At 50.4% G+C, this 21,595-nt stretch overlaps 2 protein-coding genes across 3 annotated transcripts; one reads left to right on the top strand and one right to left on the bottom strand.

Annotated features, from left to right (window-relative positions):
- Window positions 1–256: 256 nt before the first annotated feature.
- Window positions 257–9,135, bottom strand: LOC115388552 (calcium/calmodulin-dependent protein kinase type 1D-like). Its single transcript, XM_030091720.1, has 12 exons — window positions 9,098–9,135; window positions 7,468–7,580; window positions 6,056–6,181; window positions 5,893–5,967; window positions 5,323–5,461; window positions 5,048–5,171; window positions 4,355–4,430; window positions 4,090–4,202; window positions 1,764–1,842; window positions 1,589–1,676; window positions 515–777; window positions 257–361 (listed from the first exon to the last, which is right to left on the bottom strand). Exons 2-12 carry the CDS (start codon window positions 7,551–7,553, stop codon window positions 301–303), a joined length of 1,230 nt encoding a protein of 409 aa, XP_029947580.1. The 5' UTR covers window positions 7,554–7,580; window positions 9,098–9,135; the 3' UTR covers window positions 257–300.
- A 3,906-nt stretch (window positions 9,136–13,041) lies between these two features.
- Window positions 13,042–20,665, top strand: usp48 (ubiquitin specific peptidase 48). 2 transcript variants are annotated; one of them, XR_003931541.1, is made up of 29 exons: window positions 13,042–13,191; window positions 13,561–13,698; window positions 14,299–14,419; window positions 14,508–14,649; window positions 14,891–15,018; window positions 15,288–15,412; window positions 15,563–15,671; window positions 15,769–15,902; window positions 15,978–16,063; window positions 16,143–16,322; window positions 16,415–16,552; window positions 16,626–16,775; window positions 16,846–17,046; window positions 17,221–17,332; window positions 17,414–17,556; window positions 17,633–17,698; window positions 17,782–17,906; window positions 18,021–18,143; window positions 18,217–18,278; window positions 18,404–18,514; window positions 18,587–18,717; window positions 18,832–18,938; window positions 19,028–19,141; window positions 19,259–19,459; window positions 19,555–19,680; window positions 19,763–19,811; window positions 19,925–19,951; window positions 20,030–20,430; window positions 20,515–20,665. XR_003931541.1 is itself a non-coding variant. In XM_030092323.1 (28 exons), the coding sequence occupies exons 2-28, from the start codon at window positions 13,565–13,567 to the stop codon at window positions 20,050–20,052; spliced, it is 3,168 nt and encodes a 1,055-aa protein (XP_029948183.1). In that variant the 5' UTR covers window positions 13,042–13,191; window positions 13,561–13,564; the 3' UTR covers window positions 20,053–20,665. The 2 variants fall into 2 exon arrangements, 1 of the variants encoding a protein (XP_029948183.1); XM_030092323.1 differs by having other exon boundaries at window positions 20,030–20,665.
- Window positions 20,666–21,595: the final 930 nt, after the last annotated feature.

The following is a 21,595-nucleotide window of genomic DNA, read 5'->3' on the forward strand; positions in this document are numbered from 1 at the left end:
TAGTCAAAACAAAGATGTTCACTTGGCTTAATGCTGAAAAAATATGTCAGGGAAGAAAATATGAGTAAAATCCCCGTGTGCTTCAAGAAGTCTCTGTTTCAGTGTGACACTGGGTCCGTGAGGACAGCCGTCCCTCTTCAGACTGGACCGGTGTCCTGAGAGCGGCGCGGCGGCGGCGAGCAGCAGGTCACTGAACAGGAGACAGTCCATCAGCTCCACACACACCTCAGCCCAGGAATCAGGTCCAGCTCAGAGACCCTTCACCTGCATGGGGGTCAGGTCCGGCGGCCCAGCAGCCAATCACATGAGGGAACACACTCCAGACTGCAGAGGCTGGTCCCTCTGCCCGACGCCGTTCACGCTGCAACACAAGCACTCAGGAGTGACTCCAGGAATCAGCTGGTGAGTGTGTGTGTGTGTGTGTGTGTGTGTGTGTGTGTGTGTGTGTGTGTGTGTGTGTGTGTGTGTGTGTGTGTGTGTGTGTGTGTGTGTGTGTGTGTGTGCGTGCAGTCACCTGCTGGACGGCCTGTAGGGGGCGTCGCTGTCGGAGTGGAAGGTGTGGACGTCCCCCGGCTCGCTGTGGCTGGCCCTCAGCGGCGGACACACAGCCTGGCCGTCCTCGGGCCCGGGGCAGCGCAGCACCGGGTTCCCGTTGGGGTCCAGGGGGTGGGCGGCGTCGGGCGCCGCGGCGTCGGCGTCGGGGGAGGGGGGGGACTCGCAGTGCGACAGCTGCAGCTTCTTCATGTGGTTGATGGCGGAGGTGGCGTGCAGCGCTTGCTGTGGGGAATAAAGAGTTTCCTCACGTGGGGCAGATCGTCTCCATTTAAATGTTTATTTTTACCAAGAAGCAAAGAATGACTGGAAGCTGAGTTCAGTCCCAACATAAAGCCAGGCTTAAAGAAACCTTCTGGAGTCAAATCCAGTGAAACGCACAGAAAACGTCTCTCGCTGCTAAAGTCTGAACTCCCCCTGACAGCAGGGCCTTGAGGCTAAAGCTGGTTCGCTTTCATGGCAGCATCAGTCAAGTCGCCGCGTTATCCTGCCTGGGACTCTTAAGAACTTTGTTTTTTTATGTTTTCTATGAATTTTTAACCATTTGTTTGGTGGTTGACTGGATTGGAGTCGTTTGGGGGCCTCTTTTGGCCCACGGGCCTTATGTTTGACAGCCCTGTATTAGATTCTAGTTGTCTATTAGTACAGCTCTGCAACATCCCCAGTGTACTGCCCTGCTCTGACTCACAGTCATACAAAATAACTGAATATCTGGCTTCTTGCAGCGTTTCAGTCAAACACACACACACACGCACACGCACACATGGGTGGTGCTCACACACCACCAGCACCAGCTGTGTTTGGCCCAAAGGCACAGGCTGAGGTGGGGGATCGAACCGCTGACCCGCAGCTCCATTTGTGTTCACCAAAAATAGATTCATTAATAAAAGTCAGCGTACAGACACCTGGTGGATCTACTTCATCTGATCATCTAAAGAAGGAGGCGGAGCTGAGTGCCGGACGCCAACCGGCCCCCAACCGGCCCCCAGCCGGCCCCCAGCCGGCCCCCTCCTGGGGCAGAAGCAGAGTCGCTCACCCTCCACCTGGACTTGGCGAAGTTCTTCTCCATCTGCTCACACACAGACTGGTAAATGTCCAGGTCTTTAGCCGAGTCGCCGGCGATCCTGGGGGGGGGGGGGGGGGGGCACAGGTTAGAGTGGGGGAGACACACACACACACACACACAGAGGCACAGCAGAGAGCACACCCACCACGGGTGTCGGAGCGCCTGCTCGGTGGTGAAGCGCTTGGTGGGGTTCTTCTCCATCATGCTCCTGATGAAGTCTTTGGCTGCAGGCGACAGCAGAATGACCATCAACACATCATCAGAGCGGTCAGACTAAACTGAAAAAATTCACAGCTTCACTGATGTAAAAAAAAAAACATTTTATACAGTAAATCATGACATATTAATCAATAAACTGGAGGAAGATGGGCCGACAGGAGCTGTATTGAACTGGGAGAGAAGTTGTTGGAGGAAACAGTTTGGGAATGAGGGAGGCTGTCACTCTGAACTTCTGGGTATTATTGTGGCGTCCCTCAGGGCTCAGCGTTGGGACCCAAACTGTTTATCCTGTACATCAATATCTGTAAAGTGTCTGATATGGTGAAAATTATATTATTTGCCGATGACACAGTTATTTTAGGAAGTGGTGAGGATGTTCAGCAACTTTTGGAATTAATCTCCTCAGAGTGGAAAATAGTTCAATTATGGTTTGATACAAAAAAGCTATCAATTAATCTGTGTAAAACAAAAATCATGATGTTTAGAAAATGTCAAATAAATAATCTGGTAAATGTATAAATAGAGGGTGTAGTTATAGGAAGAGTAAATCCAAAAGGTTTTTTAGGAGTTTTGATCAATGAAAAAAATTAGCTGGAATCCTCACATAACACTGATGTCTGCTTTTCTTCATTCTGATTGTTCACTATTTTTTCACATTTTCAAAATAAAGCTTTCAAATCAAATGAAATCAAAACCTGAGCTACCACAGTAGGAGTGCCTCGTGAAGCTGTGAGCAAAATGAAAAGCTGTCTCTAAACATTTCTAATCTCTTCTCACAAAACACAACAACCATTTATTTAGATCTGAAGTCCTTGGTGGTCCTGCCTGTCTTTCATTTGGACACTCTGATTCTAAGGTCAGTTAAATTCACTTTCTCATGAGTAAAAAAAGCCTGCAGAGATTAGCAGTGAGAATGAAGTGTTTCTTTGAAGTTTGGATCTCGGGATCACTGACAAGCCTCCAAATAGTCTCAGATGTAATCTGCCGTCCCCATTTACACCGGCAGTAATTCTCTCTGACCTAATCCAGCACTATAACTGGCTCTATATTAGGTTAATCTCTCAGGTTATATCGAGAGATCCTGCTTTAGACTCATTGGTCAACCCATGTCCTTGGTCCGTTTTAAAACAGCACAGCAGCCTGAGGCGAAACATCAACGCTCACTGCTTGTGATGAGGTGCACAACGCAACACCACCTTATGGCAACAAGTGCAGAACAACGACCACTGAACTGTGAACTGATCCGTCTGTCCACTGCAGACTCAAGTGATGGAAAAATAAAGAAAGAAACAAACAACACAGTCCAGACACAGCTGATGAAAGAACGCTGCACGTTTCCACTGCAGCAGAAGTCAGAGGGTTCTCTGTTCTAGCAAACACTCACACACTCTGCAGGATTCACCAGGTCTTCTCCAACATTTACTACACTGTCATCTGCATACCAGGAGAACTTTACTTCCAAGCCGATGAGAGCTGAAACGGTCCCTGCAGTATTTCAGGACTAAATCTAAGACCTCTCTGCCTCAAGACTGACTTGAATTCACTACACTGTGCACGACACATGCACAGCTGCAGCCAGAAGAAACCGGCGAGCAGCAGGACGGACAAAATAACCATGGAACGTATGGAACCATTATCAGTTCACCTGAAACCAAAGAGTACAGTACTGCAACACGGAAGCAGCGTTCATAAGAGCACATCTCCGTCCACGCTGCAGCGCCTGAGCCCAAAAGCAAGGCCTTCCTGTGAGTGGACAGTCTCCCAGCAGCGTCCACAGAGACATTTCACCTTTATTACTAGGCCTCAACTTTATTAGTTTTAGTCATGTGGAATTATTGTGGCTATTTTTCATTTATTTTGGACTTTAGAAGAAACCAGACACCACCTGGTCATCTTCTTTATGCCATCCAATAAAATCCAGAACATACTGATTAAAGCAGCGGCTATCAGTGCAGTCCTGACAATAAAGAAGCTTATTTTAAGAGGAATTTAGTTGATTATTCATTTAATTGACACTATTTTATACTTCATGTATTGCTGTCAAATTAACCTTGATATTCCTGAATTAATGTTTTTTATTTGATTAATTGATAGAATACTCGATTACAAAATAATCCACATCTACAGGTCATGACAGCTTTACATTCTGCGTACGCACATCTGTATTAATAAAACACAGCATCAACTAGTGGCCTGACATTTCCAGTCACTCGACCTCTCACTGTGGAAGCAGCAGGGAGCGTCTGTCATACCGGACTCCGAGATGTCGTCCCAGAAGGGGGAGTGGAAGGCGTAGTCGGCTCTCATGATCTTTGAAAACAGGCGCGTCTCGTTTTCCTCGAAGAACGGAGGGTAGCCGCTCAGCCTGCACAGCAGGGGGTCCGTCAGTCTCACACACACACACACACTGATCCCACCAAGCAGGGCAAATGTGATCTCAGCAGCCGTGAGGTGTGTGAAGGGTTCGGCCGGAGGTCTACAGTGTGTGATGAAATTAACGGCGTGGACGATACGTACAGGATGTAGGTGATGACTCCGATGGACCAGCAGTCCACCGCCTTGCTGTACGGCTTCTGAGCCAAAACCTCCGGAGCTGAAGAGGAAACACAGCGAGGCAGTGAGATCTGAGAGCTTTCCAATCAGATCACTCAGCCACATCAGAGGGACGAACACGAGAGTCCCCACTGGTGAATCGGCAGGTCGGCCTTCTTGGATGAGGACCTGGTTCTATGGTATCGTTTGTCGTTGATGTTGGGGAAGTAATCAATGACTCGAACTGGCCAGAGTTATTTAACCTGTTTGGATGATTATCAACGTTAAAAAATGTAGTTTTATTCTGGAAATGAAAAGCTAGTTCTGTTCGTACAGTTCAGTCTGTTTCTGATTCATGCTCACTTTCAGACATATAATTCATATTCAGTAAAATCAATATCTCTATCAAAGTTTCCCAGAAGAAAGCAGGATTTTTACTTCACTTAGGAGGCCATTATTGATGTTTACAAGGACAAAAATAAAAGACAGTGAGTTGGACACTGCTTCACTGCTGCCGTTTCTGATCAGGTTATTCAGTTTCCACCTTCCTGAAATGTTAAAAGAGGTTCTGGACGGAGTTCAGAGGGCGTTAGGTAAAACTCTACCGCCACGAGTTTACCAGCTGGAGTCAGGAGAGCAGACGGGTGTGAAGCCAGGTGTGTGTGTGAGTGGACTCACCAACGTATCCTGGAGTGCCGCACGCCGTGGACATCACGCCGTGCTCCAGCGTCTTGGACAAGCCGAAGTCGCTCACCATGATCTTGGCGTTCTCGTCTGTGTTGTAGTACAGGAGGTTCTCTGGCTGCTCACACACACACACACACACACACACACGGCGAGAGTTCATCTTCAGCATCAGACACGAGGAGAGCGAGTGAGTGTGTGTGTGTGTGTGTGTGTGTGTGTGTGTGTGTGTGTGTGTGTGTGTGTGTGTGTGTGTGTGTGTGTGTTACCTTCAGGTCTCTGTGCACGATGCTGTTTTCGTGCAGGTAGCTGACGGCCTGCAGCACCTGCTTGATCACTTTACTGGCGTCTTTCTCTGTGTAAACTCCTTTATCTAGAATGCGATCAAACAGCTCCCCTCCTGAAACCCTGTGGACACACACACACACACACACACACACACACACACTTCATCTTGTCACTATTTCATTATTACATGAGATCAATTCTCTAATTATACATTATAACAGTCACTTTTAAAATATCAGCATGATCACCTCACAAAGTAAATCTGCCTAAAGAGCTGAAATAAATCACTGTATTTAACAGGAAAAAGCCATGATCATGTGACATAATCCAGTTTGTGGATCCTGATGGGATCAGAGGGCTGTGCTCAGGATTTCTCTTCATTTAGAAAAGGAAATCTGTTTTTTTTTTTTTTTTAAGTAAATCCTTATTAAAGCATTCTGAATTAAAATGCTTAAAGCTGATACAAGACGAGGAAAAAGTGATTTCTCTCTTGAGGAACTCAAAGTTTGAGACTTAAAGCACATTTTAAAGCTGTGTGATGAGTCACTCACAGCTGCATGACCAGGTAGTAGTGAGTTCTGCTCTCATAGAAGTCCTCCAGGCCCACCACGTTGTCGTGCTTTATCCTGGAACAGTCAAACAGTCCATGAGGAACCGAGCGTGTGTGTGTGTGTGTGTGTGTGTGTGTGTGTGTGTGTGTGTGTGTGTGTGTACCTTTTCAGAACATTGATCTCGTTCTCCAGGTTGCTGTGAGTGAGGTGCTTCTTCTTCAGACATTTCAGGGCGTACAGCTTCCCCGTTTTCTTCTCTCTCACCATATACACTTCTGAAAAAGAGCCGCTGCAGAGAAACACACACACACACACACACACACACACACACGGTCAAACCTGGACTATATCTTTCAGCTTCATATGATCAGTGTGCTTCTGCTCTGATTCTCCTCTGTCCTCTCTCTCCGTCTCTGTCGTCGTGTTTTTATATTTTCTGACCGTTGTGTTGCTTCTTGGGGACAGAAAACCTCAAATACAGTCAAATATGTCTAGAGAAAAGGTGAGAATCTACTGAACATGTAAACTATATTTAATTTAATATTGAATATTTAGTTATGTCGGTCAGTTTCTGTTATTTAATTATACCTATCCTAAATTTGCATTCAAATTATATTTACCTTTTCCATGTATGGCTGGGCTTTGTATTTTTTTACTGTGGTTTTCTACGTTTTGGCTGCTGGAACCCTGCAGTTTTCAATTCAATTTCAATTCAATTCAGAACACACACACACACGCACACACACACTCAGCTGCAGTCTCAGCAGGACACTCATTCACTCGCCGAGGCGGCCAGACTCTTAATCCCATAACGAAGTGGTGCTAGGATGTTCCTGCACTGCCGATCTGACGTCACACACACACACTCACACACCGGAGCCGGGCTCATTCACGGGGCCTCTTTAAGCAGCTTGGACGGTGCCGGTGTGTGAACAGGTGGAGCAGACAGGTGATCGGGCCGACTGAATGAAGCCTCCCTCCAACACCCCGTCCACCCCCCACTCGGGTGATTCTTTACTTCTTTAAAGTAAAAGACGGCGAGCAGAGCCAGTCCCGATCGGGGGCTCTGCCTGGTTAGAGGCTGGTTAGCTGGTTGATGCTGAGATTAGCTGGTTTTAATTCCTCTATGTGGGACAGCCGGGACGGTTCCAGACGCTCTCTGACATGGATATTGTAAGAAATTGGTCTAAACTGCACTTTATTTTGAAACATCTAAAGGAGAGCAGCCCCTCCACTGTGACCTCCCCTCATGGTCTCTTCATTAGAGGCTCCAAACTGCCTTGAAATGCAAAACAGCCTCTTCTTGAACATGTGATCCAAGACGCGATGAATCACATGTTCAAAATGAGACCGTTTTGCTTTTATCATGAAGAAAATGAATCTTCTGACAGCCCCGGGTCAAAGGTCAGAGTTCAGCACAGCAAGTGGATGACGGTCCTCCAGGGTCACGGGTGGAAGCTCCAGCGGCGGCTTAAGCCGCGGCTCCGCCACGCAGACGGCGTAAGAGGCTCCATTGATGAAACCGAGGGGATTAACCCCACACACACACACACACACGCACACACACACACTTACGAGCCCATCTTCCCCTTGAAGTCGAACACATCCTTGATGTTGTTGGTGCTTTTCTTCCAGCTGCAGACGATCTCTTTCCGCCCCATGTCGGCTCTGACGGCGCCGTAAGACTCCTGAGACACAAACGTCCAGCGGCAGTGAAAATCTTTCTCAGGGTCAATTAAAAATCTGAGCGAAGGCCTTCATGATCAGTGGCTTCACAGAAATATTCGCACTGAACCAGGAAGACGAGAGGAACAGCAGCCTGCACTCTGTTCCGGACGTAAATGGAAGCTTCATCCACATAATGTTCACTTCCTCTGGTACATCTTCACGTTTCCTTCACAGCAGCTTGTGACGGAGAGACTGTCTTTGACAAATAACGCATTAAGATGCTGGACGTCAGCGTTCGGCAATCCTTCAAAATCAAAGCACATCTCATGAAATGTTATGTTTTTAGCAAAGTGTTTTACATTTTAAAAATCAGAATGTCTAGTATCAGTTACCTCAAATTACAGCTGAAAGTCACAAACTCACACAGTCTAATTATCCTTGAATAAATGTATGCTGAGCAGCCCATAAATAGTTCATACTCAACTTGTCCACATTATTCTTGTCATTAACCTTTGATGCGGATTTATTTTAATTACAAAAATATTTCAGTCTTTCAAAAAAAAAAAAAAGAAAATTAAAAAAAAGGATGTTCCTGGTCGTGTATGTCCTCAGTGTTGCGTTAAGATAGTTTCGCTGAAGGAATTACAGCATTAAGGCGGCCGTGTTAAAAAGCCCCCCCACTTTCCCCCCTGTTACATAAGGGGCTGCATGTCCAGCCCCGAGCCCGCAAAGCCGTCTGTACCCATCGGTGGCAGCAGCTCGGAACAGGCGGGGATTAGAGTTCATCTGCTCCTGTGTCTGTGGGAACAGATTAGCCGCTGATTCCCTGACAGGACAGAATCTGGGTCGTTTAACAATGTGGGCCTCCGGAGGCCGGCGAACTCTGGCCTCACACCAAAACACCAGCGCAGGAATAGAAACGGCTCGGCGGCGTCAGGTGGACGAGACACGTTCAGTCCAGCACAGCAGGGACACACACACACGCACACGCGCACGCGCACGCACACGCACACACACACACACACACACACACACACACACACACACACACACACACACACACACACACACACACACACACACACACACACACACACTCTCCAGCTCCAGATAAATCAGTCTTAAAGCAGCTCATTCACAAACACGGTGACATGAAAAACCTGAATTTAGAAGAAATAAAACAGAGTCTGTCGGTTTAAACAACACTGCAGCAGAACAAACACATTTTCATTCATGGTCCTCAGTGAACATTTTCAGAAACTTTGATTTCCCTTTGTTCAGAATTGATGTTGTATAATAATAATAATAAAGTGTAGAGCTGCATATTGTACGTCTCAAACCTAAATACAAGCATGTAAGAAGCTTAAAGCATCAGCATCACATCTAAAATGTTCCCACTTGAGGAACAAATAAAGAAAACTGAAATAAGAAAGTAGAGCAGTGGAGGAGATTTAACAGGAAGTCTGACCTGTTTCCAGAACGACACTTCAGTCTGTAAATGTAAAGGTAAAGTGTATATAGAGAGGCCTGGTCTCACCTGAGGAGCGGTGTGGAGGCTGCCGAGCGCTGCTGTCCCTGCATGGACCTGGACCTGGCTCAGGTGGAGCGAGGCTCCTCTCAGAGGGGGCGGAGCCTGGCTCGTCCCGGTCCTCCTCTCAGCTGCAGCTCCAGCTCCGTCCTCCTCCTCCTCTCATCATCACGCGCTCCGCTTGGCCTTCAGGCGGCCGATGCTCTGAGTCTGCAGTTCTCATATATTTCTATTTTAGAATCTTCACAGAACTATTCCCAGAGACGACTCCAGCAGGGTCAGATATAAAGAAGTTTAATCACGTCTCATTAATCCACAGAAGCCTCATTAATATACCTGCAGGTCCTCCAAAGCCCAACAGGGGGCGCTAAAACAAACTCAGCAACCATTTTCCGTTTGTCCAACTGTCCAAGGTTTCAGGACGTTTTGCACAACCTGCTGTTCTCCGACAAGGAGCTGAACGAGATGGTCGATCCGTGAATCGATCAACCAGAACCGCTGCTTCAGCAGTCCTCCTCACTGATGCTGTTCTCACTGTGTCTGGTCAGTCCAGACCTGAATGGTCCGGGCTCCAGCCCAGACCACCTGAGAGCATCCTCCATCCAGTCACTGAGTCCTGCAGGAACAACTCAGGCCTCAGATCATTTTCATAGACCACAAAGCTCCAGCAGCACGGAGGAGGCATCATCAGGGAGCCGCTGCTGCAGACTGGAGGACCTTTAACAGAGAGACCTGGACCTCCTCCAGACCTGGACCCAGAGAAACCCTCTGAGACCAGCTGGTGAGGCTGCAGCTCAAAGAGCAGCAGACAGGTTATCTACACTAAAACATAGCACCTATTTACTTGAGTATGAATTTATTTACTTCCATTATATCCATGCATGAGAGAAATGGTAAGTTTTAAACAAAATACAAAGAAAAGGAAGGACATGTTTGGTGGATTATTCCTTCATTGGACCAAAGTTTGTCATATATAAATGAAGACCCTGGTTTACGGAAGACATAAGCAGCTGTGAGACACTCTGAGGCACTCTCAATAGATAGAATGGAAATGTAACAGCTTATATGGAGTAAAGTAAATAGATAATCAATGAAAAAATGAAGAAGATCAGTAAACTCATCAAAAAATGATTGATGGTCTCTCTAGACACACCTCATTTTACATTAAAGAAACTTGTTTGTTTATTTCTGTTCAGTTTATCATTACCATCATTATTATTTTCCTACATGGACTCAACAAAGCGTGCTCACACAGTCGAATTAGTGTTTTTTACACCATGGAGAGTGTGAGTGAAAAGCAGCCCGATCAGAGTGACTGATCCTGCTTCACTGCAGGGCAGCAGGCTGCATCCACCACTCATATCACTGTAATCTTCTCAGCTGTGCTATCAATATCCTGCCAAACAGAATCATGTCATGTGCTGCAGCGCCGCTCAGAGCGGCTGTGACTCAGTCAGTACGACCAGGCGTCCTTTAAAAGGCGCAGGTTCCATTCCCCATCTGCCCTGAGAATGGATGGACTCGCACCCCCATCCCACATGGCTCGCTCCAGAGTTTAAACAGCTTCACTCAACCAAGAAGGAACAGTTGCATATGAAACACACACACACACACACACACACACACACACACACACACACACACACACACACACACACACACACACACACACACACAAAGTCGTCAGCAGTGATTATATCACTCCACTGAAGCTCTCCAAGGACATCCACTTTCTGCAACGCGCATGTGTGCCTGTGCGTGTGTGTGTGTGTGCCTGTGTGTGCATGTGTGATAATCAGCTCCAGGCTTCAGAGGCTGCTGCTGTCCACTGCCTTGCAGCATGTGCATCTCCATGTGATGGACTCATTAAAAGCAGCAGCACTGCACTGTGAACCGGTTCTGACGTCCTCCAGTGTGAATGAAGCCACAGTAATTATTTCATCCTGCTTTGGAATTAATCGTGTCCTCGGGCTTTCATTCATTTCATCCTTTTTTGTTTAGTCCTACCCATTTCCAATAAATGTTTCTACTTTTGCTGTGTGATAAGTATGCAAACTAAAAAAAAAAAAAAAAAAAAAAATCAAATAAATTCTAATAAAACAAAATGAAAGAGGAAAAATTGAGCTAATTTCTTGCATGAATTGAGGAAACTTGATACACAAGCGTGTACAGTACTGGATAATGCCATGCAATCTGTGTTCATTTTGCAAGCATGTAATAAACATACATGTGTCAGCAGGTACCTGTGGTGGAGGGAGCCCTCAGTTCAAGTCCAGGCTGGCCCTGGGGGGCCTTTTTGTGTGGAGTTTGCATGTTCTCCTTGTGCATATGTGAGTATTCCCCTCACATTAAAGGGCAACTCCAGTTTTTTGACACCTGGACCTTATTTATAGGTGTGTGCATGCTTATATACTCACTCAGACAAACGTGGTGCAGCTCGGAGTCCTTCAGAAGTTATTTAGATCCAACCGATGTAGCCGCACTTAGCGGGGGCCACGGCAGTGGAGCTTCAGCGCGGGACATCATCTCTGCAAAATCGCTCATTTCGGCTATATTTCTTCATCCATCGCCAGTGATATCATAAAGCCAGCTCGTCTACCGGCTTCAAGGGGGTCAGCTGATCTGGAACCGGAGCCTACAGGTGAGGGGAGGGCTCCAGGAGGAACGCGGCGGGTCCCCGCACGATCTGCGGCCGACACGGAGCGCGTCTCCGCCCGGGAGCGGAGATCCGGAGCTCTCCCGTCAGCAGCCGTGTCGCGGCCGCGTGCGCGCCCCTCGGCCCGCGCACAGCGCTCCTCCGCCAGCTTGGAGACCGCCGGAGCCTCCGTGGACCAGCTCCAGACCGTTTTCCAACTCGGCCCCAACTCAGCCCCTGGAAGTCAGACGCCCGGGCACCGTGACAGCCGAGGCCGACTCAAAGCGCCTCTCTGCTGGGGAGAGGAGCTCGACAACGTTCCCATCCGAGCTAATAGTGGTTAAGTTAGCGAAAACTGTCAGCTCGTCTACCGTCTTCAGGTGGGTCAGCTGACCCACCTGAAGACGGTAAACGAGCTGACTTTATGATAACACTGGCGATGGATGAAGAAATATAGCCGAAATGAGCGATGTTGCAGAGATGATGTCCCGCGCTGAAGCTCCCTTGCCGTGGCCCCCGCAGCGGGGGCACCGCTAAATCGGTTGGATCTAAACTTCTGGAGGACTCCGAGCTGCACCATGTTTGTCTGAGTGTGTATATGAGCACGCACACACCTATAAATAAGGTCCAGGTGTCAAAAAACCGGAGTTGTCCTTTAATAGGTGTAGCTTGAAGCTTTCCTGTGGAATGAGAGGAAGTGGTTTGAATAAGCTGGTACAGAGGATTGATGGGAAAATTACAGAATTGTGAGGGCCAAAACAATTATGAATAAGGCAGTTTATATTATTTCAAAAACAATCTTTAAATTAGGTTAGTTTAGTTAGTTAAGTGGTATTAAAGATTCAAATGAGACTCAAACCTGGTAGAAAGGACTTTACTCTGATGTTGGCTTTTCAGCAGAAAAGAACAGATCCAGGGCCCTCCTGTGGCCACGGGGCGCATGTCTGTTAGAAAGAAGAAACGGAATCAACAACCATTCAGAAATGTAGAAAACACTGCCTCACTTTACAATCCAGTGCAATTATAAATGATTTAATATAAATTTTTACATGTGTGCCTTTAAGGACACGTTTTCTTGTTTAGTTTTGGGTTTTTTATAGCGTTAGTAATCATCAATATATCCTCAAAAAACTGAAAACGGGACCTATTTTCTAAAAAAGCACGTGGAACATCTCCATGGGTTCAGGAGCAGTAAAACTTTGATTTTTGGTTTTGGTGGATGGATCGAACCTCGGACTGAAGCTTTTCGGGTCACGTGGTCTGAGGCCTCTGAGGCTGCGTCGTGCATCACTTCCGCCCGCCGGCGCCGACGTCAGACGTCATCACGTCACTCGCTGACGCAGTGTTGATTCTGAGCGGAGAAATAATTTATTTATAAACTGACGCAAGGGCGCTAAATCTAAAATAAACCGTGAATAAAATGTGAAAATACACCAACATTTTGGTGAAGCAGCTGCACGCATGAAAGGTTCGATTGTATTTACCCTTAACACAATAAAGTGACGTTAGCTTTAGGTGGCGTTAAATGAACAGCACCGGGCGGGCTACATGCTAGCTAGCTAGTTAGCTAATATTAGCCGAGTGCAGTTGTTCCTTTTGTTAATGTTGTTGACTTATGATCGTTCAAAGATCTGCGCATCGCTGCAGGGTAGTGTGCTGTGCTTGGTCTCAGTTCAGGTGGATAGTGACAGCTCGGAGCCCGCTGATCTCAGTTTAGCTGCTATGCTAGCAGCCCTGAAGCAGATTGGCTGTAATCTTCTGTTTTCTTCACGGGCTCGTCTTCACCATGCTCTTCCTCATCATCTGTCACTGCGCCTCTCTCTGATCGACCTGGCAGGATTATGGCGCCCCGCATACAGCTGGAGAAAGCGGCTTGGCGCTGGGTGGAAACTGTGAAACCAGAAGAAATCAGACAAGTTCACATCGAATTAGCATACCGCATCAACCTGCCGGCCTGCCAGAGAGGAACCTGCAGGTAAGACCTGGAACAGGAGGCAAGAAAGACCTGGACCTGTAGGGAAAGATCTGAACCAGGAGGTCAAGAAAGACCTGGACCTGCAGGGAAAGATCTGAACCAGGAGGTCAAGAAAGACCTGGACCTGCAGGGAAAGATCTGAACCAGGAGGTCAAGAAGGACCTGGACCTGCAGGGAAAGATCTGAACCAGGAGGTCAAGAAAGACCTGGACCTGCAGGGAAAGATCTGAACCAGGAGGTCAAGAAAGACCTGGACCTGCAGGGAAAGATCTGAACCAGGAGGTCAAGAAAGACCTGGACCTGTAGATAAAGACCTGGACCTTGTTCTAGACAGTCTGTGGGCTAAAAGTCTGACTCATTAAGTCAGTTTGTTACACAAAATTTAAGCTCATTCTGTCCATTTGTGTTTAACCATGCTGGTTGACCTCGGTGTGATTTCACTGAAAGAGTTGTATTGAAGCCTTGATGTGTAGAGTAACCCTGAAGACGTTAGATTTAGCCGGCAGACACGGTACCGACCTCTGTCCCTCTCTGAGGATCACCGTCAAACCGTCACCCCGCGGTTTGTCCTCAGGTTCATCATTCTGATTCGCTTCACAGGAGGAACTGCAAAGGAAATCCCAACTGCCTGGTGGGCATCGGAGAGCAGGCATGGCTCGGAGAGATCGATGAGAACACCTTCCACAATATCGACGATCCAAATTCTGAACGCCGTGACAAGGTATCGCTGATCCCTTCTCTGCGTACGTCGGGGAGAGCGGCGCGTCCGCAGGGTTTAACCCCAGTCTGTCTGTTTCCCCCTCTTCCAGAACACGTTCGTTGGTTTAACCAATCTCGGTGCAACTTGTTACGTCAACACATTCCTGCAGGTGTGGTTCCACAACCTGGAGCTGCGCCGGAGCCTCTACCAGTGCCACAATTCGCGAGCACAGGAGCACAACGCGGAATCAGGTATCTGCGGCGGGACCCCGGTGTCTCAGTATTTGGATATTAATGTACCTCCTCCTCATCACAGCACTTCAGGAATCAGTTTGATGAGGAAACCCATTTTTATCAGATGGCAGGAGAAATGAGATTTGCAGTTGAAGCTTCTGTATCATCAACTGCCGTGCGCCGTGCCGAGCGTCGTTTTGACTCGAGCTGGAGCGCCCTCCGAGGTCCTCACTCACACACACCATCGTGTCTGTTTCAGATTATGAACCGCAGTCGATCTGTGAACACCTGCAGTACCTGTTCGCTCTCCTGCAGAACAGCAACAGGAAGTACATCGACCCTTCAGGGCTGGTCAAAGCACTGGGCCTGGACACGGGGCAGCAGCAGGTACACACACACACACACACACGCACACACACACACACACACACACACACACTCTGTAAATGGAGATGTCATTAATCAAATGGCTTCTGTCTGTTTATATTTTGAGTAAAATGTAGGTTTGAGTTCAGGCCTGTGAAATTCCCTCTACTAAGAGTCCTGGTCGATTTAAAGGCACCAGATAATGCAATTTAATATTAACAACTTTAAATGCTTCCCTTCGATGTGACGGAGCTGCACTGAGTCACTCGGTTATTTTTGTTTTTCCTCAGGATGCGCAGGAGTTTTCCAAGCTCTTCCTGTCTCTCCTGGAGGACACGCTGTCCAAGCAGAAGAGCCCGTCCCTGCAGAACGTCATCCAGCAGCAGTTCTGTGGACAGTTCTCCTACGTCACCGTGTGAGGAACCCCCCCAGCTCACACTTTGTGCTGTCGTTTGTCCTCCAGATGGAACAAGAGCCGTGCAGAGACAGACTTTTACAGAAATCCAATCAGGAAATGGTCTCGTGATGCATCTGTTTCTAAAAGCTTCCTTCCTGTGTGCTGCAGGTGTAACCAGTGTGGACGGTCGTCTGCGCTGCCGTCCCGATTCTACGAGCTGGAGCTGAACATCCAGGGCCACAAGAACCTCACGGAGTGTGTCACCGAGTTCCTGAAGGTACCCGAGCTTCAGGCTCCCATTCAGAGTGGGGGATTTAGAGGGACGTTCTGCAGACATAAACGGGAGCAGAAGGAACTGTGTGTTGACCGTGCAGGAGGAGAAGCTGGACGGAGAGAACCGCTACTTCTGCGAGAGCTGCCAGAGTAAACAGAGCGCCACCCGGAGGATCCGCCTGCACAGCCTCCCCCCGACGCTCAACCTGCAGCTCATGCGCTTCGTCTTCGACAGGTGGGCGGCTCACGCGCAGAATGGTGGAGACTGGGTTCGTTGTGGAGGGTGAGTGAACTCTGTTGTGGTCTCCAGACAAACCGGGCACAAGAAGAAGCTCAACACGTTCATCAGTTTCCCGGAGCAGCTGGACATGGGCCCGTTTCTGGAGGCGAGGCCAGGTGAGGCACCGTCCTCGGTCAGGTAGGAGCAGCCGGAGCCGGGCGTGAGGGTGGGTTCGTGACGCTGCTCTCCCTCCAGATCAGAAGTGTGTGTACGAGCTGAGCGCGGTGCTGATCCACCGGGGCATCAGCGCCTACTCGGGCCACTACATCGCCCACGTGAAGGACGCCCGCACCGGAGACTGGTACAAGTTCAACGACGAGGAGATCGAGAAGATGGAGGGGAAGAAGCTGCAGCTGGGCATCGAGGAGGACATCGGTGAGTCCGGGGCGTCGGGGGGGGGCAGAGCACCCCCGCCGTTCACACACACACCGTCTCAGAGCCGCCGCTCTCTGTCCTGTCGCCTCCAGCTGAGACGGTGAAGTCCCAGACCCGGAAGCCGAAGTGCAGCAAAGGCTCGCACTGCTCCAGGAACGCCTACATGCTGGTGTACAAGGTCCAGGCGGAGGAGAGCCCCGACTCGTCCCGCAGCGGCGTGGACGTCCCCGGTGAGTGGCCGGGCCCGCGGCGCGGCGCCGCCTCTGCTCACGCTGACGGCCTCTCTCTGGGCGGCGCTCCCAGCCTTCCTGCAGCGCCTGGTGGACCAGGACAACCACCGGTTTGAGGAGTGGTGCAGCGAGATGGCGGACATGAGGAAGCAGAGCGTGGATAAGGGCAAGGCCAAGCACGAGGAGGTGAAGGAGCTGTACGAGCTCCTGACCGCCAGAGACGGTGAGCCGCGCCTCGTCCTCGCCTCCCGGCGACACAGACGCTGAGACCGGCGAGTGTCCTCCGTCCACAGGCGAGCCGTTCGAGTTCGTCCCCCTGGACTGGCTGAAGAAGTGGCTGGACGACTCCACGGCCACCAAGGAGATCGACACCGCCCACTTCCTGTGCTCGCACGGCAAGCTGCACCCCGACAAGGTGGCGGACGCCAAGAGGGTTTCCCTCCGGGCCGCTCAGCTGCTGTATGAGCGCTACGGCGGGGGACCGCGGCTGGACGGTACGGCCACACACTCACGGTCACCACGTCTGACGGGCAACACACACTCAGCAGCGTTACACTGCAGCGGCCCCCATCGCACCAACAGCTCCCACTGATGTCAGCCCTCTGACTTATTTTAGCTGTCTGTGTGTGTGCGTGTGCGTGTGTGTGCGTGTGCGTGTGCGTGTGCAGGCTCCTCTCTGTGTCGAGAGTGTGTGAGCCAGCGGTGCCGAGTGCTCCGCCTGAAGAACCAGCTCACTGAGGACTACAAGGAAGTGTCCAACCTGGTGAAGCGCTGCCCCAGGTAAACACAGCCCGGGGTGTGGGGGCGCAGTGTGTCGGCAGGCTCTAATGCTGCGTGTGTGTGTGTGTGCGTGTGTGTCAGTGGCCAGGGCTTCTGGGTAGGTAAAGCGTCTCTGCGCAGCTGGAAGCAGCTGGCTCTGGAGCAGCTGGAGGAGGACGAGCACGAGACCAAACAGAGCAACGGCCAGACCAACGGACAGGGACCACACAGCCACAGCAGCAAGGGTGAGGCTCCTGCCATGTGTGTGCGTGTGTGTGTGTGTGTGTGTGTGTGTGTGCTGACTGCTGCAGTCTGCTGTAGAGTCGGGGGCGGAGAGCACCGAGGACGACATGAAGACGTTCAACGAAGACATCGTCTGCAGTCACGGTATTCCCTCCGCTTCGCCACCGGCCGCCCTCTGATTGGTGGAGGCTGCCGGGGTGACGTATGTGTGTGTGTCGCGGCTGCAGGAGGGCTGAGTATTCTGGAGACGGAGCGGAAGCTGGTGGCCCCGGACGTCTGGACCAAGCTGAGGAAGTACTTCCCCAAAGCCCCGGAGTTCAGCCAGGACAGCGAGCCGTGTCCGCAGTGCCTGGTGAGCACACGCTCCAACCGCCGCCTCCCGGGGCGCCCGGAGAGCCTGAACCGGCTGTGTGTGTGTGTGTGTTTGTGTGTGTGTGTGTGTGTGTGTGTGTGTGCGCGCGCGCAGACGTTAGAGCAGGAGGAGAAGGACAACGAGGCGGTCAGTAAGATGATGGCTCTGGACCAGAAGAACCAGCTGCTGAACCTCTTCCACGAGAAGAACCGGCCCACGCTCACAAAGTGGCCTCAGGTGAGCCGCGCATCCCCCTTTACGCCTCCTGACCTCATGACCTTTCACGCCCTCACAAACCGTGTGTGTGCAGGGCACGGACATGCTCTACATCGTCCCGCTCTTCTTTGTGGACGAGTGGAAGAAATTCATCCGGTCAGTCTGAGCAAACCCCAGACACATGAAAACTCAGTGTGTCCATGAGGGAGACTGGGGGGCTCATCAGGGGTGTGTGTGTGTGTGTGTGTGTGTGTGTGTGTGTGTGTGTGTGTGGATTCCAGGAGGCCCACCAAGTCGTCTCCCGTGTCGAATGTGGGAAACACTCTGCTGCTCTGTCCTCACGGAGGCTTCATGTTCACCTACGAGTCTCTGATCAACGGAGACGCTCAGCAGTGAGTGTCTTCACACACACACACACACACACTCACAGTGTGTGGGATGCCATGTCGCTGTGTGTCCTGCAGCGTGGCTCTGCTGTGGCCCAGTGAGTGGGACGTGATCAGCAGGCTGTTCATCGTGGACCAGCCCATCTCCATCCACTGCTTCCAGCAGCCCTCCGCCGCCGCCGGCGCCACGCAGTTCACCACGCAGCCCGGTGGGTCCGCTGCCCAGGGACCTGTCTCCGTCCCCGTCCCCCTCCCCGTCCCCGTCCTGCTCTGCCCTCTGACCTCTGCCCTCTGACCTCTGGCCTGTGTCTGTCTGTGTGCAGAGCTCTGCTGGGAGTGCAGGGAGAGCTTCCTGTTCCAGCAGCAGAGGGACCTCAGAGAATACACACAGGCGACCATCTACATCCGCAAAGTGCTGGAGGACAAGAGGGTGTGTATGCAAACGTGCACGGCCGCCCGGCGCGCTCTCACGCTCCCGGTTCCGCTCTCAACCGGCTGGGCGCCGGTCCTGTGTTGCAGATGACGAAGGAGGCGGCGGCGGCTCCGGAGCCGGCGGCCAGCGGCTCGGAGGCGGAGGAGGAGCGAGAGGACCACCCCAGGCTGGACGGAGAGAGGGACCCCGACTTCAGTCAGGTGAGCGCCGTGCCGCGCCGCGCCGCGCCGTGCCGCGCCATGCACGGTGCAGCTGCAGCCCCTCCCGGCCGGCGGTGGCAGCAGCTCGCTCACTCGTTTCGTCCCTGCTGATTTCAGACTGAAGACGGCGCCAAGAGACTGAAGCTGAGCGACGACGGCGGCACGGCAGCGGCCGCACCCCCGGCAGCGCCCGCGCCTCCGGCCGCCAGCGCGAGCCAGCTGGGCGGGATCCGGAGGAGCACCCGGCACCGGAAGCTCCGCGGGGAGAAGGCGCTCATCGTCTCAGCCAATCAGACGCTGAAGGAGCTGAAAATACAAGTGAGGCTGTGTGTGTGTGTGTGTCTGTGTGTGTCTGTGCGTGCGTGTCTGTGTGGTTCTGGAGTGTGTGTCAGTAACCCTCGCTGTGGCTGTAGATCATGCACGCCTTCTCCGTGGCGCCGTTTGACCAGAACCTCTCCATCGACGGCAAAAACCTGACGGACGACTCGGCGACACTGGGCAGCCTGGGCGTCATCCCTGAGAGCATCATCTGTCTGAAGGTACGGCCACGCACACACACACACACACACACACACACACACACACACACGCCTCCACACACCCCTGCTCTCTCTCTCGCAGGCAGACGAGCCCATCGCAGACTACGCCGCCATGGACGACGTGTATCAAGGTGAGCGTCTCGTCCTGCTCGAGCCTCCGGCTCTCACGGCTCAGGAACGACCACTAACTGCTGGTTTCCCCCTCCCCTCCCCTCCCCTCCCCTCCCCCGCCCCTCCTGAACAGTGAGGATGCCAGAGGAGGGGTTTAAAGGTGAGCCCCGTCCGACGCGCCGCCGGCCGGCGAGTGGCGGCTCGGCGGTGTGACTGCTGCTCTGCTCTCTCCCTGCAGGCACTGGACTGCTCGGCCACTGAGGAAACCTCCGCTGCAGTGCGCTTCAATCAAATCCACACAATTTTAAAAAAAAAAGCTTGAATTTGTCAAGTGTCCATATATAAATAAGTGCTTTAATTTGTTTTTACAGAGAAATGTTTGAGTTGCTTCTTTCTGTTTGTTTTTGATAAACCGTGAACTGTTGTTTTCCCACTTTAAGGTTAGCTGGTCTATTTAAAGTCACCCTGAAGGGCCCTGTGCTCGCACTCTGTTGTACTCTGACGCTTCTTTCAGACATGCTCTGTTAGTTCAGATCGTGGCCTTTGTTTTGGACACCTTTAAATGACGCGTGGAGGAACCCACACCGTGCGATGCTTTCCTGTGTGTGGAAGTGTGTGTTCCCACCGCAGAGTTTCCAGGTTCGTCAAACAAGTGCACGAGTTACTGTTACCTATCTGAAATATAACTGCTCCTAAATATTCAAACATGTGATACCTCTACAGCAAATCTAGAAATGTGGGATTTGCAGCTTCATAGACAGTGACGGAGGCAGATCCCCGCAGTGCACACTTCCGAGGAACAGAATGCAAGCAGTGATTCCTTCTCTTCTTTTCACTGTTATTTCTTATCAACAATAAAGTTATTTTCAAAGCATCCGTCCTCACAGGCTGGTGTGTTCCACTGCCAAACAGCAGATTAAAGATGTGACTGTCAAGATCTGCACATTTTCAAGAGTAACCGTCATAAAATGTGGATAACACAACTCATTTCACCACCTTTAAATCATTGTCTTTCTCCACACTCAGTAGCTGCTTCAAGCATTCATTTCAATCTGCTTAAAGCTGCTGTAGGCAGGATTTTGCTAGTCAGTGCTAATTTTTCTGTGTTTTCTTTGGATTAAATGTTAGAGTATCCATTGATAATCCTTTAGGAGTGTAGCATAATTGCACTACCGTGAGGGCGCAGCGTTTCCATTTGTCTCTGTTCTGAGCTGAAAAGGAATCTCGACAGCTCCGGGTATCTTTGACCAATCAGAAGAGCCCATGACCGTGATTGGTCGAGGGGCGTTTGTCGCAAGTTCTTGTGGAAGGGGCTTAACTTGCATAAAGGCGTGATGTCAGAGAAAACAGGGCAGGATTGGCTGTTCTGGGTTTCAAATCGCCATCTTGCAAGATGGCGGAGATGCGGAATCCTGCCTACAGCACCTTTAACTGAAGAATGTCCCATAAATAAACTTCAAAACTAATTTCTTCCAATACAAATGAGGAAATTCCCAGGAAACAAGTGAAGCGCTAACTTAAAACTATGATAAAGTGCAACTGATGTCCAGATTGTCTTTCCTTGGAATTTGAGAGTCAAGTAAAAATTTTGATTTTTTTTTTCGTCTGGCGTTTGACTTTTTATCTCAGCATTGTGATTTTATCTCTAAAATTTCCACTTTTTATTTTTTTACTCATGACAATTCAATCTGTCAACTCAGATAATCACATTTTTCCCTCCTAAATACTGTGTGTGGCTCAGATTCGTCTCATCTTCATTTGTCTGGCCTTGTATTGTGACGCATTCATTTTGCCCGGTCCAATA

The sequence above is a fragment of the Salarias fasciatus genome, chromosome 5 (genome assembly GCF_902148845.1).
Source record: "Salarias fasciatus chromosome 5, fSalaFa1.1, whole genome shotgun sequence".
In the NCBI taxonomy this organism is placed as follows: Eukaryota; Metazoa; Chordata; class Actinopteri; order Blenniiformes; family Blenniidae; genus Salarias; species Salarias fasciatus.